Source organism: Poecilia latipinna, unplaced genomic scaffold, assembly GCF_001443285.1.
Source record: "Poecilia latipinna isolate Pla-1442-1.1 unplaced genomic scaffold, P_latipinna-1.0 Scaffold1240, whole genome shotgun sequence".
NCBI lineage: Eukaryota > Metazoa > Chordata > Actinopteri > Cyprinodontiformes > Poeciliidae > Poecilia > Poecilia latipinna.
The window spans coordinates 118429-135895 of record NW_015113856.1 but is presented as its reverse complement, the minus strand read 5'-3'; the positions used below and the strand labels follow the sequence as shown (position 1 = coordinate 135895).

Below are 17467 nucleotides of genomic sequence, written 5' to 3'. Positions count from 1 at the left end.
ACATAGATAAAAATTACATAAGGATGGATTCCAAGTTGTTTTCTATTCATTTTCATGACGGCAGCAAAAAAAAAAAAAAAAAAAGGTATGATAATTACATCAGACCAATAAAAAAGACTTTCTAATCCAGATCCAGTCTGGGCTCCTAAATTACTGCATCAGTGCATTGTAGCATTGAGGAGATGATCCAGTGGTTCTGCTGAAGTGTTCTGTTTGGTACTGTTGGTTCTGGTGTCTCTCATCCCCTACAGACACACCATGGCGTTCAGGTCGGGCCCGTTTGCTGCTAATATATAGTCACTAAAGCAGGTACTGGTACTTTCGGCAGTCGGCAGTTGGGTCGGTACCAGATCCTGCTGAAAAATCAGCTCTATATAGCTTGTAGGCAGAGGGAAACCTAGAGAGCTGCTCTTTGACCTGATCAAGCCCAGTGGATCAGAACCAGATAGATATGCAAACCGTCACTGACTCTGACCTGGACCTCCAAATGAAAAGCAGATTTTAGTTTCAGCTAACCGGACACTGGACCACCGAGCAACCGAGCAACAGCCCAGTTCTTTTTACCATCAGATACTTCTACTGCAGGGGTGTCCAAAGTCGGTCCTGGAGGGCCGGCATCCTGCATGTTTTAGTTCTCTCCCTGGTTTAACACACCTGGATCAAATAATGGCTCGTTAGAGGGCTAAGAGGAACATTGACAAACTGAAAAGGTTGTTACCACCACCAGGGAGAGAACTAAAACATGCAGGATGCCGGTCCTCCAGGACCGACTTTGGACACCACTGTTCTACTGTCTCTGGCTCAGGAGCGCTTTAACACCAGGAATGTGGGAGTTGTAGTCCATGTACTGGATGTTTCTATGTGTGGTGCCTTTAAGGCTCTGACTCCTGCTGCACTTCAAACTCTTCAGCGTTTTTTGTTTCACAATCCTTTCAAGGCTGCAGTCATTCATTTTACTTGAACACCATTTTGTGTACTGCCATGTTTTTCTCCTTCCTCTTGTGAACAGCCAGCTCCTGACCCTCCTGGTGACAGCCAACACCCTCCATAAGGTGGACAGCTATCAGCCTACACCACACATCATGGTGTAGGCTATTCCATTTCACATTAAAAGCCTACTTTTTATTGGTCTTGTGTAATATTCTAGTTCTGAAAACTGGATTTTGGGTTTTCATCATCAAAATGAACAGAAACACACACTAGGGAATGTATGTGTAATGAATGCTATACAATCTTCCATTACTTTAAATTCAGTTACTGAAATAAATTATTATTTTAATGATATTCTGTGGTTTTTGTGACCAGCCAGCCTCAAAACTTAAAAGTTTGAACAATCATCTACTGAGGGGAAGATAAAGTGACTGTGTGTGGAGGAGATGTATGATATGAACTCTACTGATAGCCACACATCGGCCACGTCCTGCAGAAGGTAACCCTCTGATCAAACAGCTGCCAGCTGATTGGGTTGATTGTTTGACGACAGCCGATTGACATCCTGAGGCAACTGTGCCACAAACAGAACATATCAGTGGTACTGAGTGTTGGTCCATTTGTCCCATTCATGTCGCACCTGCCTTCAGATAAGCTCACCGTGTTCCAGTTGCTTCCTTTTCTTCAGTGAGTTTGTGTTTCCAAGGACGAGTGAGCGTCTTTTCCCACAGAGCTGCCAATTGGAATGCAAAGCACACAGCATTTATATAACATCTCTGCAGTGAGCAAGATAGTAGAGTCTTACAGTTACGGCAGTACGACATTCAGCAGAACAGAACGAGGAATCCAGACGGTGGAGTTGAGTCCTAAAGGAAGCGGCGATCAGTCCCAATGCCTCAGGGCCGCTTGACGCTTCAGGGGCAGCTGTGGACATTCTTCAGCTGTGAAAGTTTACCAGCTTACAGAAGATAAAAACTAGCCAAACACAAAAACCAGCACCTCTCCCTTCATCTCTCACCAGGAGAGAGAGAGAAAGAAAAAAAGAGAGAGAATTCCCTCTGTTTCAAAGACATAAGTGTAAGTACTCCTTAACACTGCATATCATTCTTCTGACACTCCGTGCTATTATTCACATTCAAACAAGCAAAAAAAAGAAGAAAAAAAAAAGAATCAAAAAGCTGAAACTGCTCTGGCTTCCCTTATGATATGTATTTCTGAGCCGGGATGGATGGAATGCAGATGGATGTTTGTTATGCGCCTTGGAGACCCAGAACCTGTTGCTGCCTTAGAGTCGACTCGCTTTGCTGCTTCCCATCAAATACAAGAATGAATCAGCACAGGCGGATGTATAGGAGAACAGTGAAAAAACACTTCCATAGTTCAATTTGGAATTTGAAATCATGTTCGTATTTAAATAACTGTCATAAAATTCAAGAGTATACCATCACCCAGGACTAAAACTGAAGCAGACAAAGTTAAAGGATTAGCTCAGATCTTCTGAAGTGGGGTTCTGTAGAGGTTCTGACCAGCAAATAGAAAAATGTTTTTAGTGTCTTCAATGTAATGATTACAGATGCTAGCTAAAGCTTTTAGCTAAGTAGAGGCAGGAGAAAATGGCCAGATCTTTCCCTCCTCCATCCATTGATGATTAGCTGGCTGGGTAAAGGCTGCTATGATTTTTCTTACAACAAAGTAAACAAACTATTTGGAAGTACATCCAGTTTCACAAAATACAGACAATCATCATGAGGCAACTAAAAAAGAAGCACTGGCCGCCACTATTTTAAATACACTGCTGCTTTAAAGAGCCTGTGGGCTAGCTTCCACTGCTACAGCAGATAGCCTGGCTAGTTAGCCGGCTAACATCACTGTGTGATGTTCACTTTGTAACAATAGGAAAACAATAGGAAGGATATAAGAGCTTGGTTCAAATCAATAATTTATTAATATTGATGAAAATGTTCTAGTTCCACTGGCAGATTTTTAAACTTATAACATGTTATAAATTGACAAAATCTGCCAGTGGAACTAGAACTTTTCGTTAATATTAAGGAATTATTGACTTAAAATAAGCTATCTTGTTGAAAAGTTACTGGTAAGTTCATTTTGTCTAATGTGTTTTAAATATTCAGTCTAGAAACGTGGCAAAAATACTGGGTAAGATATTGTGGTTTTGCAGTGTAGGGGACAGAGCTACAGACGTTTGTTTGCTTGTTTATGTGTCAAAATAATAATTAAAAAAATCTATGTTATAGATAACATTAATACAAGACTCCTATTTTACATTTTTCTGTAGAACATAATTTCTAATCATTTGTGGAAAATTTGCCTATTCACAGACTTTTTTGTAGAGGTTATGATCTTAAATATTCAAAATAAAATACCTTGGCGAAATGCTACTTAACACACTATTGACTGGAGTTTACAAAGCAGCTAATCCAGGAGTGCCATTTATTTTCCTGGCACTGGTTGACTGAACCCCTAAGAGCAAAGATTAGGGAGACGGTGAAAGTTAGCTTCTGCTGTAGTGCTAAGACGGTTTCCAATATAGTGCTATATTGAGGTATATTTGGTTTATGAGGTAACAGTAATGAACATTAACTGTTTATTAAGATAAACAGTTATGTTCAGATGGGGCGGTCGTGGTCCTTAACCCCCACCATTACTGGAGCTCCACTGTGTTCAGTATAATTAAGATTAAGCAATTGATTAAGCAACAATAGAAGTTATTATTGCTTTTCTGGTTTAAATTTTTATTACTGTGGTATTTTTTTTTTTTTACCAGTATTCTAAATACTGGTAAAAAAGTGTGATATTATGAAATTGGTTTCATAATATCACACTATTACACTTCAGATGCTTATGGTCATATCTGTATAACCATCAGCATATAAAGTGTAATATTTAACACTTTGGATGGAGTAGCTTTTAAACAAATAAACAATTTCCCTTTTTAGGATCAATAAAGTCTGTTCTATTCTAAGTGATAAATGAAATTCCTTTTAAGCACCGCTGTCACATTTAGAGATTGGAGTTGATTGAAGGCACTTATTAGTGTTTTGGATCAGACTTGACTCTGTTTAGCTCTAAAATGAAGCTCTACTTCACTGAAGCGTAGGCGCTAATATAATCATCAACTTCAGGTGAGATATTTACTACCCACAATCTCTCAACATAACCCCACTTCCCAAAATCCAATCCACTCCTTTAACTGTAACCAGGTGAGACGTGGTAGTGTGCAAGTTTCTTTCTTGTTAATATTTTGCAGCGAAGCCGATGTTTTCCTTTTAGTTCTTCAGTGGAAATTCTGCTTCATTTTTTTTTTTCCTTCAGCAAAACAGACTTTAAAACGAGATTCAGTCACTTTACTGTCAACAAAGAAGTGAATATGACTCTTTTCAAAATGAAAAGGTATTGCTTTCAGTTAATGCATTAAAAAATATCATCTGTGCTGAAATATGGATTACCACATCGGAGCTGATGGGCCCTGAGGCAGTGGAGGGTCTGGGTCCTTCAGGAGGACATAACAGTGTCTTTTCTCTTATGGTTCAGCTTCACATGTGACCTTGGCTGTGGAGAAAGGCAGCTCTCCAGGATCATGTTTTAGTTTCAGAGGAACCTCCTAACGCCTCCATACCAGCTCAGTTGGATTCGCCTCCCGAAGGAAGCGTTTACTCAGTTGGCTGTCTGGAGGGGTCAGAGGTCATCTGGAATCTCCTTTTGCATCGTTAGGTAAAGCTTACACAGTCAGGTCAGAAGAGCAAGGCAAACATTTGGAGTGGAGCTACCGATCCCACCCCAGTGTGTGCTTTCTGTGTTAGCTACAATCATCCGGACCCAGGAGGCCCGGTGTTCCGGTATTTAGTGTGTTTAAGGATTGCATTGCTCCCGTGTTTCACTGGTTCAAACAAGACACTTTATGAGGGAGGAAGGTGAGATGCAGAGCTCTGTTCATAAGGCCACAGCAGAGCTCCGGCGCCGTCGACAGCAGCAGATACACACTCATTAGGCCGACTTCATTCTGGGAAATATAAACCAGCTGCAGGCTGATGTCAGAATGGAAGGAAAAAAAAACCCAGTTTGATCACTGAGGCAGAAACAGTTACTATGAAGGCAGACCAGAGTTTTGGGTTGGATCTGGCTGGAACAATGACCTAGATTAGGAATAGTCCTAAATCTCACCTGATTTGTTTGTTTTGCAATAATAAAAAGAAGTTATCTGATTTTTACAGTTGAGATAACTGAATCCTTCCAGGTGAACATAGTTGAATCATTCAGCCCTGATATGAAAGGTTTTATCCCAGAGAATCATCAGCTGGTAACCAGAACCAGATGATCTTCAGATTGATCGGCTGTGGTCAGCCTGTTAGAAATCCATCCGTACTCTGCGTGGTGTGGATGTTTCTACTTGGAGAAGAGTCAAACATTGTCAGTTAGTTTCAGATTGTTGTTGTATGAAGCTGCATAAACATTAAACAGCGCTCTCCAGGCAGAGATATAGTGACTAGAAGTGAACTAATAAACAGTCTGGTCCATAAATCAGATGACTGGCAATCTGATGAGCTACTGTCAGCCAAAGGGGTCACATCTGCATGTTAGCGGTTAGCAATACTCGCCCCACTGTTGACAACTTAGAAACTTTGTCTCTATATTTAGTGACTCTTCAGACAAAAATATTGGTATCGGTCAAAATCGGAATCGGGAGGTGAGGATTTTTATAGATAACTGCAATCGATGGAGCTCTAGTAGGATGAAGTCTGCAGTTCTACTAGGATCTAAGACAGAGCAAGACTTTCAGCAGATAACAGGAAGGCTGAACAAAGACTGTGTCCTCTTTCTCTTCCAGCCTGTGCTGTCATTGTCAAGGAACATGTTGGGTCTGGGAATATTTGTAGGATTTCAGAAAGTTAATGTCTGAGTTCCTATGGAACACATAGAGGGCTTCATTTCTAATGCTAACCATGCAAGCTGCCTTCATTGCATTTTCCTAATGCTAAAGACAAGTGCCTCTGCTGCTGCGCTAGCAAAACATTTCTGTTCCTATTATAGTTCTCAGAGACAGCTTGGAATCGTTAGCAGCCTTTTTCAACAGGTCAAAACTTTACAAAAAAATAGATTTTGTTTTTTTGTGAAGTCAGTAACAAAACATAAAGTGCAAGAATTGTGTCAGATTTTAGCCTCTTGTCTCGGTTGTTTTACTGGGCAGACAGCCTCAGTGTGTGTGTCTGTGTGTGTGTGTGAATCTGCTCGCTCAGGTCTGACCCGGCCGGTCTGATGAGTGTGTATCAAAGCCTCTGCTGTTTGCTTCCCTCCCTGAGGAAACAGCTGAACGGACTCAGCTGCAGGTATGGAGGGAAGCGCTGCATTCTGCCGGTGTGGATGCACACTCATCCATGAACAACACGTCACGTAACACTAAAGAGCAGTTTTAAATATACAAACAGATGGAAAATGTCTGACTTCAGTCATATCTATGTGCATTAACATTCTAGATATTTTTTTTTTTTAAAGAACTTAAAATTAGTTCTGCTTTAAACTTTGAAAATAATCAACACGATGGGACAAGCACCACAAAACTCATCCTACAAACAGAGGCCTGACCATACCATGGTATGTACAGTGTGTGTATGCCAGCAGTACGACTGATGGACAGAGATGACGGAGAAACACAGAGAGAGAAATCGTTATCAAACTCCCGTCATGCAGATACGAATTTACACAGGAGACCTGAGGAGTATCATCTGTGGTGTTTGGGGAGGCCCCCAAGGGCCCTCCTCCTGAGTCCTGACCCCAAACTACAGCTCCACTCACAGCCAAATGCAGAGCACTCATCCTTTGAGGCCTCTGTGTTGTTTTCTTTTCGAGGAGAAAAAATTTTGAGTAAATTGGAGAGAAAAATAGAAGGATTTAAAGTTAATGTTACACCAAGCAAAAGAGAAGGAATAAAGAGGTTATAGAGGGTCAGCTCCTTGTTGGCTGATCTTTTTGTGCAAAGGAATGTCTGAACGAGTTAAAGAGACACCTGGTGCCTCCTAGGGCTCGGTGCTGGGTGGAGGGGGCGTGGCCTCGTCGGGGTCCGAGGACTCTGGCGACTCGTTGTCCTTGGTGCTGGGACTGGCCCCGGCCTCAGTGGACGTGCTGCTGCTGCTGCTGCTGCTGATCTGACCGTCCTGACCCTCTGAGTTTTCCAGCATCTCCTGGATGAGAGGGGGCATGGAACCTGGAATTTCCATCTTCAGAGAGATGACTCGCTCGGCTCCTGGAGGACAGCAAGCAGAACAAGACCACTTTAAAACTTTAAACACCAGTTCAGCTAAACGGAGTTTACAGTTTAGTGGCTGAACTTCATTGTTGTTGCATTGCATAAATACAAACTGTGGAAGGACCACAGTGGTGGTTCTGTTGGACCTCAGTATTGAACCATGACATATTACTTGAACCACTGGAGAGTTGTGCTGGACTCTCCGGTCCAGAACTCAGCTGGTTTGAGTCTTACATAAAGAACAGAGATTTCTTTATTTCAACAGGAAATGTCTCATTGAAGTTAACAGAAGTCATATGTGAGATACCCCAAGGTTCAATCCTAGGACCCCTCTTAATATCTATATGCTCCCACTGGCTCGGGTTAAAACAGGAAATAAGATTAGCTACCATATTAGAACAGATAAATATGTGGATGTGTCATAACTTTCTCCAGATGAACAGACACAAAACTGAAGTTATTATCTTTGGACCTAAAGAGGAACGATAGAGTCAACACTCAGCTTCAGTTTTACAGATAGAAACTAGCGATCAGACTGAAATCTAATCTCTCAGGTCAGAGTTCATCACTCTGACCTGAACCTTCAGAGACACATGAAGACAGTTGCAAAGTCAGTCTTCTATCACCTGAAGAACATTTCCTTGACAAAATGTAGTGTCTGTTACTGGTTTTCACAATTGTTGACTACTTGATACATTTATGATGTTTTTATGTTTTCATGATGTAAAACACTTTGAACTGCTTTGTTGATGAAACGTGCTATGCAAATAAACTTGACTGATCGGTGCATTAAATTTGAGCTCATACAGTTGGATGTGAATCCAAACATGTCTACCTCTACAGACTGTTACTGGACTCCCAACCATCTCTGCTGCATTTCTAGGCCTGATCCTTTCACCGTCCATCAGATGTCGATGGCCTTCCTACCTTTAGCGCTGATGCTGCGCAGGTCCGTGATCTTCATCAGGGTTTTGGGGAACATGTGTGGCTTGCTGGGTCGGCGCTTCCTCACATAGATCTTCAGAGCCTCCAGCAGTGGCTCCTGGAGCTGATCCACCTTGGAGGGTTCCTCCAGATCCTGGCGATCTGATATACACACACAAACACACACACACACGGTCAGCCTAGAGACTTCTGTGTAACAAGTTAATGTCTACTATATGATCAAAAGAGATTTTTACCAGTCTAATCATTAGGGTTATTCATAGTAAAACACACAACATTAATTTTTCAATAGAAAATTCAGCTTTTTTTGTTTGTTTGTTTTAGCAACAAATATCAAAACTCTTTCCAACTGTTACAGCTGACAAAATGAAGTAGTGTGAAGTGATGTGAATGTCTGACTTCTGGAGGAATCAGGCTTTACAATAATATATAAAACAGTTCTAAAATCTTTCACCTGGTGGCGCTGGGGTCATCCTGTTGCAACAAGGAGGTCCTGCTGGGTTCAATATTTGGAGTGAAGTCTAAGATTTATTTTTTCATCCCTCCCACAGACTGGACCTAAGCTGTACCTCAACTGGCCAGGAGGTGGCAGTGTGTACTCTGGAATCCGATAGTGTTGGCCCCGCTGTCAGACAGTGCAGTCAGAGGTGTGGTTTACTTTTCATGGATTATGCAAGAGCCTGTAATGTTTTCCCAGGCCTGAGTAAAAGCGGAGTGAGCCCAGCGGAGAGGGAGACTGATCTCCTAACAAACTGACAGGCAGGAGGGACAGATAGAGGAATAATGAGACACAAATGTGTTCAACTCTCCAGTGAAACTTTGTGCGACTGAAGGAGAAGGACTTCTACTTCAACATTAAGGCATGTGCATTCTGACATGATGGAGGGACTCATGCTCTGGTTTTCCTCCTCAGACTGCTCTCCTGCAGCCAGCTGACTGATGCAGCTGTCTCATACCTGCTCATCCTCTCCACCTCCCCTCTCCTCTAAGTAACAGCAGCTGATTTTTAGTTCACTCTATCCAAAACCTGGCTGCAACTTCACTCTGTAGTAAATGGAGGAATCGATAGAGGCTCCATCTGAGTTAAATAAAGGGCAATCCAGCACTTTGAACTGGAAGTGAATTAGCTCATTCTTTCAGGATTTACTTATTGTCCTCAAAACAGGTTTTTGCTAATGATGCGGTTTAATCAAGCTGCAGACTGTTTAAAGTTTGTTTCAGACTGAACTAAATTAATCTGACAGGTGGGATGAACAAAGCAGTCAGACCCAACCCCTCACCCACACCCTGGGTTCCTCCACCTTCCTCCACCCCAGCAGCCGATTTGAACATAAATTTGAAAGACATTTCCCACCAGACTGGTTCCACTGTTACGAAGCTTCCGACAGTCACAGATGTTTTCTGGCTCCTGGTAAGTTTCTACTCGACTCAGGATTAATTGTTGATTAATGTTTATTTGAGCAAAATGAGTTCCATTGGATTAACTAATAACGTCCACCAGAAGAGAGCGCCGCTGGTCATCCTTATGTTGATTCAGTTGATACAGAAACAAAGATGGCGCGAGATCCCAGAATGGCAAAATAATACAGTCTAAACAGACCCCGGTGTGGGATTGAAAACGTTCTTTATGCCGTTTTAAAATGTACACACTTGACAAGCTCCTTAAGTGACACCTTAGTAACACTCACTCAGCCGAGCTGCATGGCGGAGCAGCGTCTGCTTCCCAACCAAAAATCAATGAGGCAAGGATGTGATGACAGAAAAGTGGAAAATTAAAACGTGTTGGAAAAAAACCTGATGCCAATAAGCATGGCTGATTTTGACTGTTATGAGTTAATGTGCAAAGTTGTAACATTCTATCTAGAGCAACCATGACGACCAATGAGAAGGAATCTGAACTGGAACCAAGACTAACAGCACAAAGTGTGGCTCTGACCTCTGACTGTTGCCCGACCGGACAGCAGAGAGCTGGATCAGGATGGACAGTACAGGCTGCCGTCCAGATCATGGGGGCTTATGGGTTCCATGTATTTTATTAATTTATTTTTCTGTTCAGCAACCTAAGAGGTTCCAATAAACTTATTTATAAATATGTCTGAGTTTTATAATGTGATAAAGCCACACTTTTCTGTTTATTCAGTCAATTTTTAATACACCTGCACAAAAATTATAGAACTATAATGATATGCTTCGTTTTTTAAAAGTCAGCATTTTATATAAAATGCATTCCTTCGAGTTCTGGAAAGTCAGTCGACCCTCCTGATACACGAGAGAACTCAGGGTTTCAAGAAAGTTTCCGTTTATCAATTAATTTCTAGTCGATTGATAAGATCAATCAATTTTAGATTAAGTCATCAATAACTTGCATACCTACTAAAGGCCCACTCACTCACAAGATACTTCAAAGTGTTTTATAGGAAGAACAAATTAACATGGAAAAAAAGATTGATTCATCCAGAAATGGTTAAAACCTGAGACATGCTCACCTAAAGGAAACACTTTAAAATGACAAAATTTCAGCAAGCAGAAAAGCTACAGCCGAATAGAACTGATAAATCTGGTTTAAAGGAAGAAACGGTTTGCCCCAGAGCTGCTGAGCCCAGGAACCAAACGGAGCCTCGTCTTTCGTTCTGGTTCTGGGATCAGGGAGTGAAAACCTCCTGGTTCTCCATGGCTCATACTCAACCAGCAACACCAGTCTGGGAGCCAGTAGACTCATGTAATGTGAGCCAGTTTCCTGGTGTTGGTCAGAACTCTAGCCACAGCATTTATTAAACACTTTACTGCATCAAATCAAAACTAGAGAGGTTTCATAAGAAGCGTTGAGTTCTGGTCTACAAACCTCCTGAGATGAGACAGATGGCGCTGAGAAGACCCGTCTCTGTGTCGTCCATCTCAATGGGCAGCAGCTGGTTGGCAAAGGTGAATACCAAGTCAGTGAGCGGGCCGAAGCCAGCATTGTGCATCTGTGTCCGATTTAGGGTCAGTCCGTCTGAAAAGGTCATGGTGTCCTGGTCAGGAGTGTACCGTGTGCAGATACGCAGGATCTGAGGGCGAAGGAAGGGAGAGGCAAGGAAATGGTCAGAACAAGCTCCATAAACAGGAAACTGAACATTACATATTTATATAACGAGATAATAATTACATCACATCAGACAATCGTTGACTCGTGACATGTTGCTGCAATTAAATGAATCAAAATTTAAGAGTAACCACAGAAAATAATCAGTCACTAGGAGCAACAAGAGGTCATTGATAACGCAGCTGGCTGCATCCAAGTACAGCAATGGAAAGTTTTAGAGGAGGAAAATCATGTGGTAGGAAAATCTGAACACGTTCTGTAGCTGAACCAGGTTCTGGGCAAACCTTCAGTTAGCTTGCAGGAATATGAAGCAGATTCAGTTGTTTTTATCGGTTTCTGTCCCCTTAAACATACAAGAACATTTATGGGAATATATAATAAATAAATGAATAAAATAGCTTATTATATTAGCTGCATACCCACAGGGTGGCACCCCCCTCCCACACACACACTTTTCTAGGAAGGCAAAGTAGAAGACAGCACTCCCCTGTCTCACATGTGCAACCAATGAGGCTCTCATATAGCATGTAGCATAGCCTAACGCTAGCTGCTTTAGCAACCAGAAAACCTCGGAGAAGCAAAACAGTGACCTTCCACTAACCCCTGCAGAATCACCTTGCTCTGACTGTGTGCTTGTGTTTGAGTGTATATGCATGTGTGTGTGTGCACCTAATAATGCAGCTGATTGTGAGCGTGGAGCCTTTGAAGCGGTTTGAGTGGGCTGCCTCTGACAGTGAGTGACAGGCGTGTCTGCAACATGAAACAGAATAAAACATGGCTGCTGGCGGTGGCTCTCACCGGCTGGCCAGGCCTGCTCCCAGACACACTCCGGCTCTGTCCCACACATATACATCCATACACATTTGTTTGATCTCTCCTCTGATACGCCCCTCACCCAGCACAATGGCTGCGTCCTTCACCATGGAAATGTGCTGCTGAACAGATGATGATGGCTGAGCGACAGCCAGAAAACCATCACAGTCGGCCTTCAACTTCTCAACCCCGCGTCCCGGTCTTTCCCTCCACCACTGCTTCGTCTCATCAGACACTAGGACCAGGTCAGTGTTAGCTCCCAGACCATCCGTCAGCATGCCAGTGCCTGGACGACCAGACCAGGTCAATAAAAATCCATTTTCAGAATAACGTTCTGTGCATGTGCTGCCAGTTTATCCAGAGTGGGCTCGTTTGTTTGCAGTTCCATTTATCATTAAGAAACATCTTTGTGAATAATTTATAGATTTTATTGTCAGCGGTTTCACAGCTCTCTTACAGCAGTGTGAAAGCAGACTGGGTTGACATCCTCTCAAAACATGCATGTGGTGTTATTTACGGTTCTTTTCAGGCGTTTGATGCATTTCGCTGAGCAGAAGTTCAATTCTCATAACTGTTAGTTCAACCTCCACAACATTTACTCATCTGTGCTCACCACTGTAGCAGCTTCTCATTTATTCCAAGAAATTTCCAGTGCTTTTGCACATCTGTATTGTCTCTGTACATTTATCTACTGTAAATGCTATAAAACTAATAATCTTCTCTTCATTGGTTTAGTTCTCGCATACAAAAATAAATAACAGGTCAAAATTTGTCAAGGTAATTTCTATTAATTTCTTTAGCAGCTTTCTCAGAAAACTTATCCCAGTTTGAAGGATTTCTTTCAGGTGAATCTCACCTTTCACTGATCAGGAGAATTGTGTGAAGCATTAGTTTGTTGTAAGCAATGACAAACATGAATCCTATGATTTAGCTCTAAGTGACGTTGTCTGCACCGTTTCAGTTTAGATGTGTCAGAATGATTCACAGTATTATATGTTGTTTCCTCCAATCAGCCCTACTCAAAACATGTTTGTGTTTGTTGTACTGTGAACATCCATCCATCCATCCATCCATCCATCCATCCATCCATCCATCCATCCATCCATCCATCCATCCATCCATCCATCCATCCATCCATCCATTGATTGATCGAGGCCCAGACTTCTCTCTCCCCAGCCACATTTGCCAATTCCTCCAGGGGAATCCCAAGGTATTTCCAGGCCATTTGTTTTAGATGATGCATCCATAACTATATGTGTTGATAATAGAACAATTCATGTGTCTTCTGATATTTTAGATCAAGTAAATATGGCTGTACCATAAGAGCTACTGTCTATTTCTGAGCGGGTAACCATCTGGTTCTTCAGTCACTACTCACAGCAAACTGTACAGTGAAAATATGAAGCATCATATTCACTGTTTTGTGAACAACATGTGCTACTATAGGTTTCAAATGGCTGCGCAAATAGTATCTGTCATGAGCATTTTCAGGTGTTGTCACCAATATCAAACGTTTTTTACTCAGACATGAAGAGAGTGGACTGTCATAATGAAAACATGTTCAGGTTTTGGCTGTCTGGGTCACAAACATGCTGTCAGAACTTTTTATTTTGCTGAAACTTTCATTGAGATGGAAACTTTTTTCTTTTGAGGAATGAATTATCCATTCTCAGCACGTGGCTGACTTTTGCCAGCTATGGTTCGGGTTTTGCAGTTTGTGTTATTTGTTTAGAGAAATGCACCACAATGCTTGAAAAAAGATGGCCTGGCAAAACTATCCTAAACCCTGGTATTTCACCACCTTATGTGATATTTTTGCGATCTTATGTGACAGAGCAACACAAAGTAGTGCATTACTGCAAGGTTAAAAGGGAAACACAAATAAAAATCTGAAAACTACAACCTATTAGAATCCAGTAGAACCACTTGTGTTCAGAGTCACATAAACAGTAAATAAATTCTGCTGAAGGATGAGATCATGATCTCAGACCTTTTCTGACTCAGTCACTCCTGTCGGCCAACCAGTTGTCCGCCTTTCCCTTCCTCTTCATCTCTGTCCTCCTCTCTCTTGGCCATGACATTTATAATGAAACATTCACATGGAACACAACTTTGCACCTTGGATACACGATGTTGCATATTGTTACTTTATATTTTAACCGTCCTGTCTGAACCAGAGGCCTCCACTATCCTCAACAAGCATGGAGCCGAGGCTTAAAACTCGTCTTCAAAGTGGCCAGGGGTTTTTATTCTCTCTTTCAGAGTCTTTTGCCGGCTTTATCTTGAAAAGGGGGGCATTCTTCTTTTTTAAAGCCACGGTTATGTTTATACAGTTAAACTGCATAATGCACTTCCCCACATCACAGGAAGCACAGTGTTCAAAAGGTCGGATACGTTTACACCTCTATTTCATCTGCGGCCTCTTCTAGACAGCGACGTGTTTCTGAGCCTCTGGAAGTGTCACCTTGAAGTCTGAATGAGGCTCTTAAGATTTTCTTTTTTCAACAAATCTCACCAACATTTGCATTTCGCTTTGAGCAGAAGCAAAACTAAACATATTGCCATATAGCAGACACTTTCTCTTTTAACGGAGAAACCCAGTCTCTCTCTGAAATGTCCAACCTGATTTAGGTATTCATTTCCATTCCATGATAAGAAATATTTCAGTAGATGTTAGCATCACTGCCCTACACATGCACACGTTTACCTGGGACAGCAAAAAACAAGAATACTAATTAATATAGAGCTATTGTATATGTTTATGATATACATTTTTGTGACATGACTGACAAAAGAACTCAAGGCGATTATAAAATGTCAGTGTATAAACACAGCTTATACATTATGATCTCAGAATGATAGCATAATGCATTTTACGTCCAGATCCAAAACAATAAAAATGACCTTGATTGTTTCTAAAAATAGAATAGAGCCCTAGAGGTCAAAAATGTAAAATGCATAACAAACCTGTCATCAGTGTTTATACGTTCTCCCTCCTCCCCCCGTCTGTGCAGTGAATGTTAAATACCCCACCTGCCCCCACCGTCCTCCCCCCTCCACCTCCCACTCCAGTATGCATGACAGAAACAAGAGGGGAAGAGAATCAGCCATTTGCCGTTTTCCATCTCATTATTGCAGCTCCATTACTACAGCATGTCGCTTCACTTAACAACTGCTAAATGACAAACAATCACCCAGCAGCCTGCAGACATTTCCGCATCTGTGCTCAATAAAGAACACACTATCATTAACAAACACAGAGCCACTGACTGGTCATCAGTGACAATATAAGAAACACACACACACACACACACACACACACACACACACACACACACACACACACACACACACACACACACACACACACACGCAAGCCATCTTAAAAATTTAATCAGTTTAGTCAGAGAAAATGCTCACTACAGACATCTACTCTCCATAAAGTTTTGAATCGACAGACGTGGTGAGTAATCTGACGTGTCTGATTCCGGCTGGTCAGCCCAGACAAACCCCCAATCAGGACGGCCTGATGGGAGCTGAGTTGGATGATAAATGGCGTTTCCTCTGGAGAGCTAAGCAATTAACTCAGAATGCTATTTGAAGAAATGAAAAGATTGTTTCAAATTGAGGGAGAACAAGAACCTTAATCAGTTCAGTTAAGTTCAGTCAGACAGAGGCAGTTCCCTGCAAAGGTCACATCAGGGCATCACACTAAAACCAGAGCCATCTAGTTTAAATCCCATTGTTCATATAGTAACTCAATTCGATTCTATGCAGTCCATTCTAGTGCAATCCCCTGTGAAGTGTGGTTCAAACTTGCAAATACTGTACTAATAATTGTTGTTAAAGTAAGTTTATCTTACTTTCTTGTGAAAAAAAAAAGTTGCCAAAGTGACATTTGAGGGAGAATTCCGCTTTTACAGATTGGTTGCATCCTTAAAAGCTATTTGTCAGTCTGATCCAATCAGCAAATACAGATAGATGAAGAAACATATGTCAGCTAAAAACACTTTCTAACAGTCATGCAAACTGTTGTCTATTTTAACCAAGCAATCAGACAAATGGTGCATCTAAATAGTTTTTTTTGTCGATAGTTAACTATCTTAGGCTCCCATTTACATGGAGCCGCTATTCAAATAAACCAGTTGAGACCCAGTGGCTCGTTTACACCAGTGACTGGACTCTCTCACATCAGCACTTTTTAAATCAGGTCTGAATGAAGCTTTTCTGTAAAACCTCCCATGAAGGTGTGAAGCGCTCCACAGCTGTGACCCTACACACGGCTGTGGGGTTTATTCTACACATGGCCGATCACATAGTGCCATGTTGTGCTTACTGAACCTGTTCAGTTTCTGATGAGGAATATGTTACATGAGCACTTGGTTCCTGGGAGACAGAAATGAGTTACTGTTTACTGTGAGGTGGAAGCTGAGAGTCAGAAATGCATGTTCATTCAAAGACATGCTAAAATCACAGCGCCACATAGTGGTTTGGCATAACAACTACAGCTGATGCATGGTGGCACTGTGTAAATGTGGAACATTTTCTCAATCAGCATATGAAAATATGAGCAGTTTCCAGGCGTTCTAGTATAAACAAAGCTGTAGAGTATTTACTTCATTAACAGTGATTAGATTCCAGATACAAGATTCAGAGCCAAACCAAGAGCAAAGTCGGTAACACTTTATTTGAAGGGGGTTGAATAAGACTGACATGACACCGTCATAAACATGTCATAACACCTGTCATGAACATGAATAAGCCTTCATGAATATTTATGACTGTTGTCATAAAGCGTCATTCGGTAAATTATGACACTTTTAATACAAAGTTGACATTGTTCAAAATGTCTTTGTTATGACAACTTGACATTAACCAATAAATCATTACTGTTTAAACTTTACCTTTAATAACATAAAGTTACCTAATTTTTAAAGTGCAATCAGTAATACTTTTATAACAAATTTATATCAGTAATGATTTCTTGGTTAATGTCAAGTTGTCATAACAAAGACATTTTGAATAATGTCAACTTTGTATTAAATGTGTCATAATTTACTGAATGATGCTTTATGACAACAGTCATAAATATTCATGAAGGCTTATTCATGTTCATGACAGGTGTTATGTCATGTTTATGACGGTGTCATGACAGTCTTATTAAACCCCCTTCAAATAAAGTGTTACCGCAAAGTCCTACAAGATGCCACAGCAGTTCATGTAAATGCTCTTTTTTATCAACAAACAGCTTTGTATTTTGTGTTTCAATGGTTATCTACACTGAAGACCTTGACTGTCAATGGTCTACCACCCACCAACTGAAAGTTTTCGAGTCGAGACGGTGGCGCAGTCAGTCGTACTGTTTTCTTGCAGGAAGGTCATAGGTTTGAATCCCAGCCTGAGGTCTTTCTGTGTGGGTGGGTTGTCTCCTGGTA

General features: G+C 41.4%; 1 protein-coding gene across 1 annotated transcript in view; it reads right to left on the bottom strand.

The window, feature by feature from the left end:
• Positions 1-3707: 3707 nt before the first annotated feature.
• LOC106960868 (retinoic acid receptor beta) overlaps positions 3708-17467 on the bottom strand; it is an 83680-nt gene continuing 69920 nt past the window's right edge. The window contains exons 6-8 of the mRNA XM_015054228.1: positions 10980-11184; positions 8120-8278; positions 3708-7189 (exon numbers count right to left, since the gene is read on the bottom strand). Of these exons, the coding sequence (XP_014909714.1) occupies positions 6963-7189; positions 8120-8278; positions 10980-11184 (591 nt within the window). The 3' untranslated portion in view covers positions 3708-6962. The remainder of the gene's footprint in view (positions 7190-8119; positions 8279-10979; positions 11185-17467) is intronic.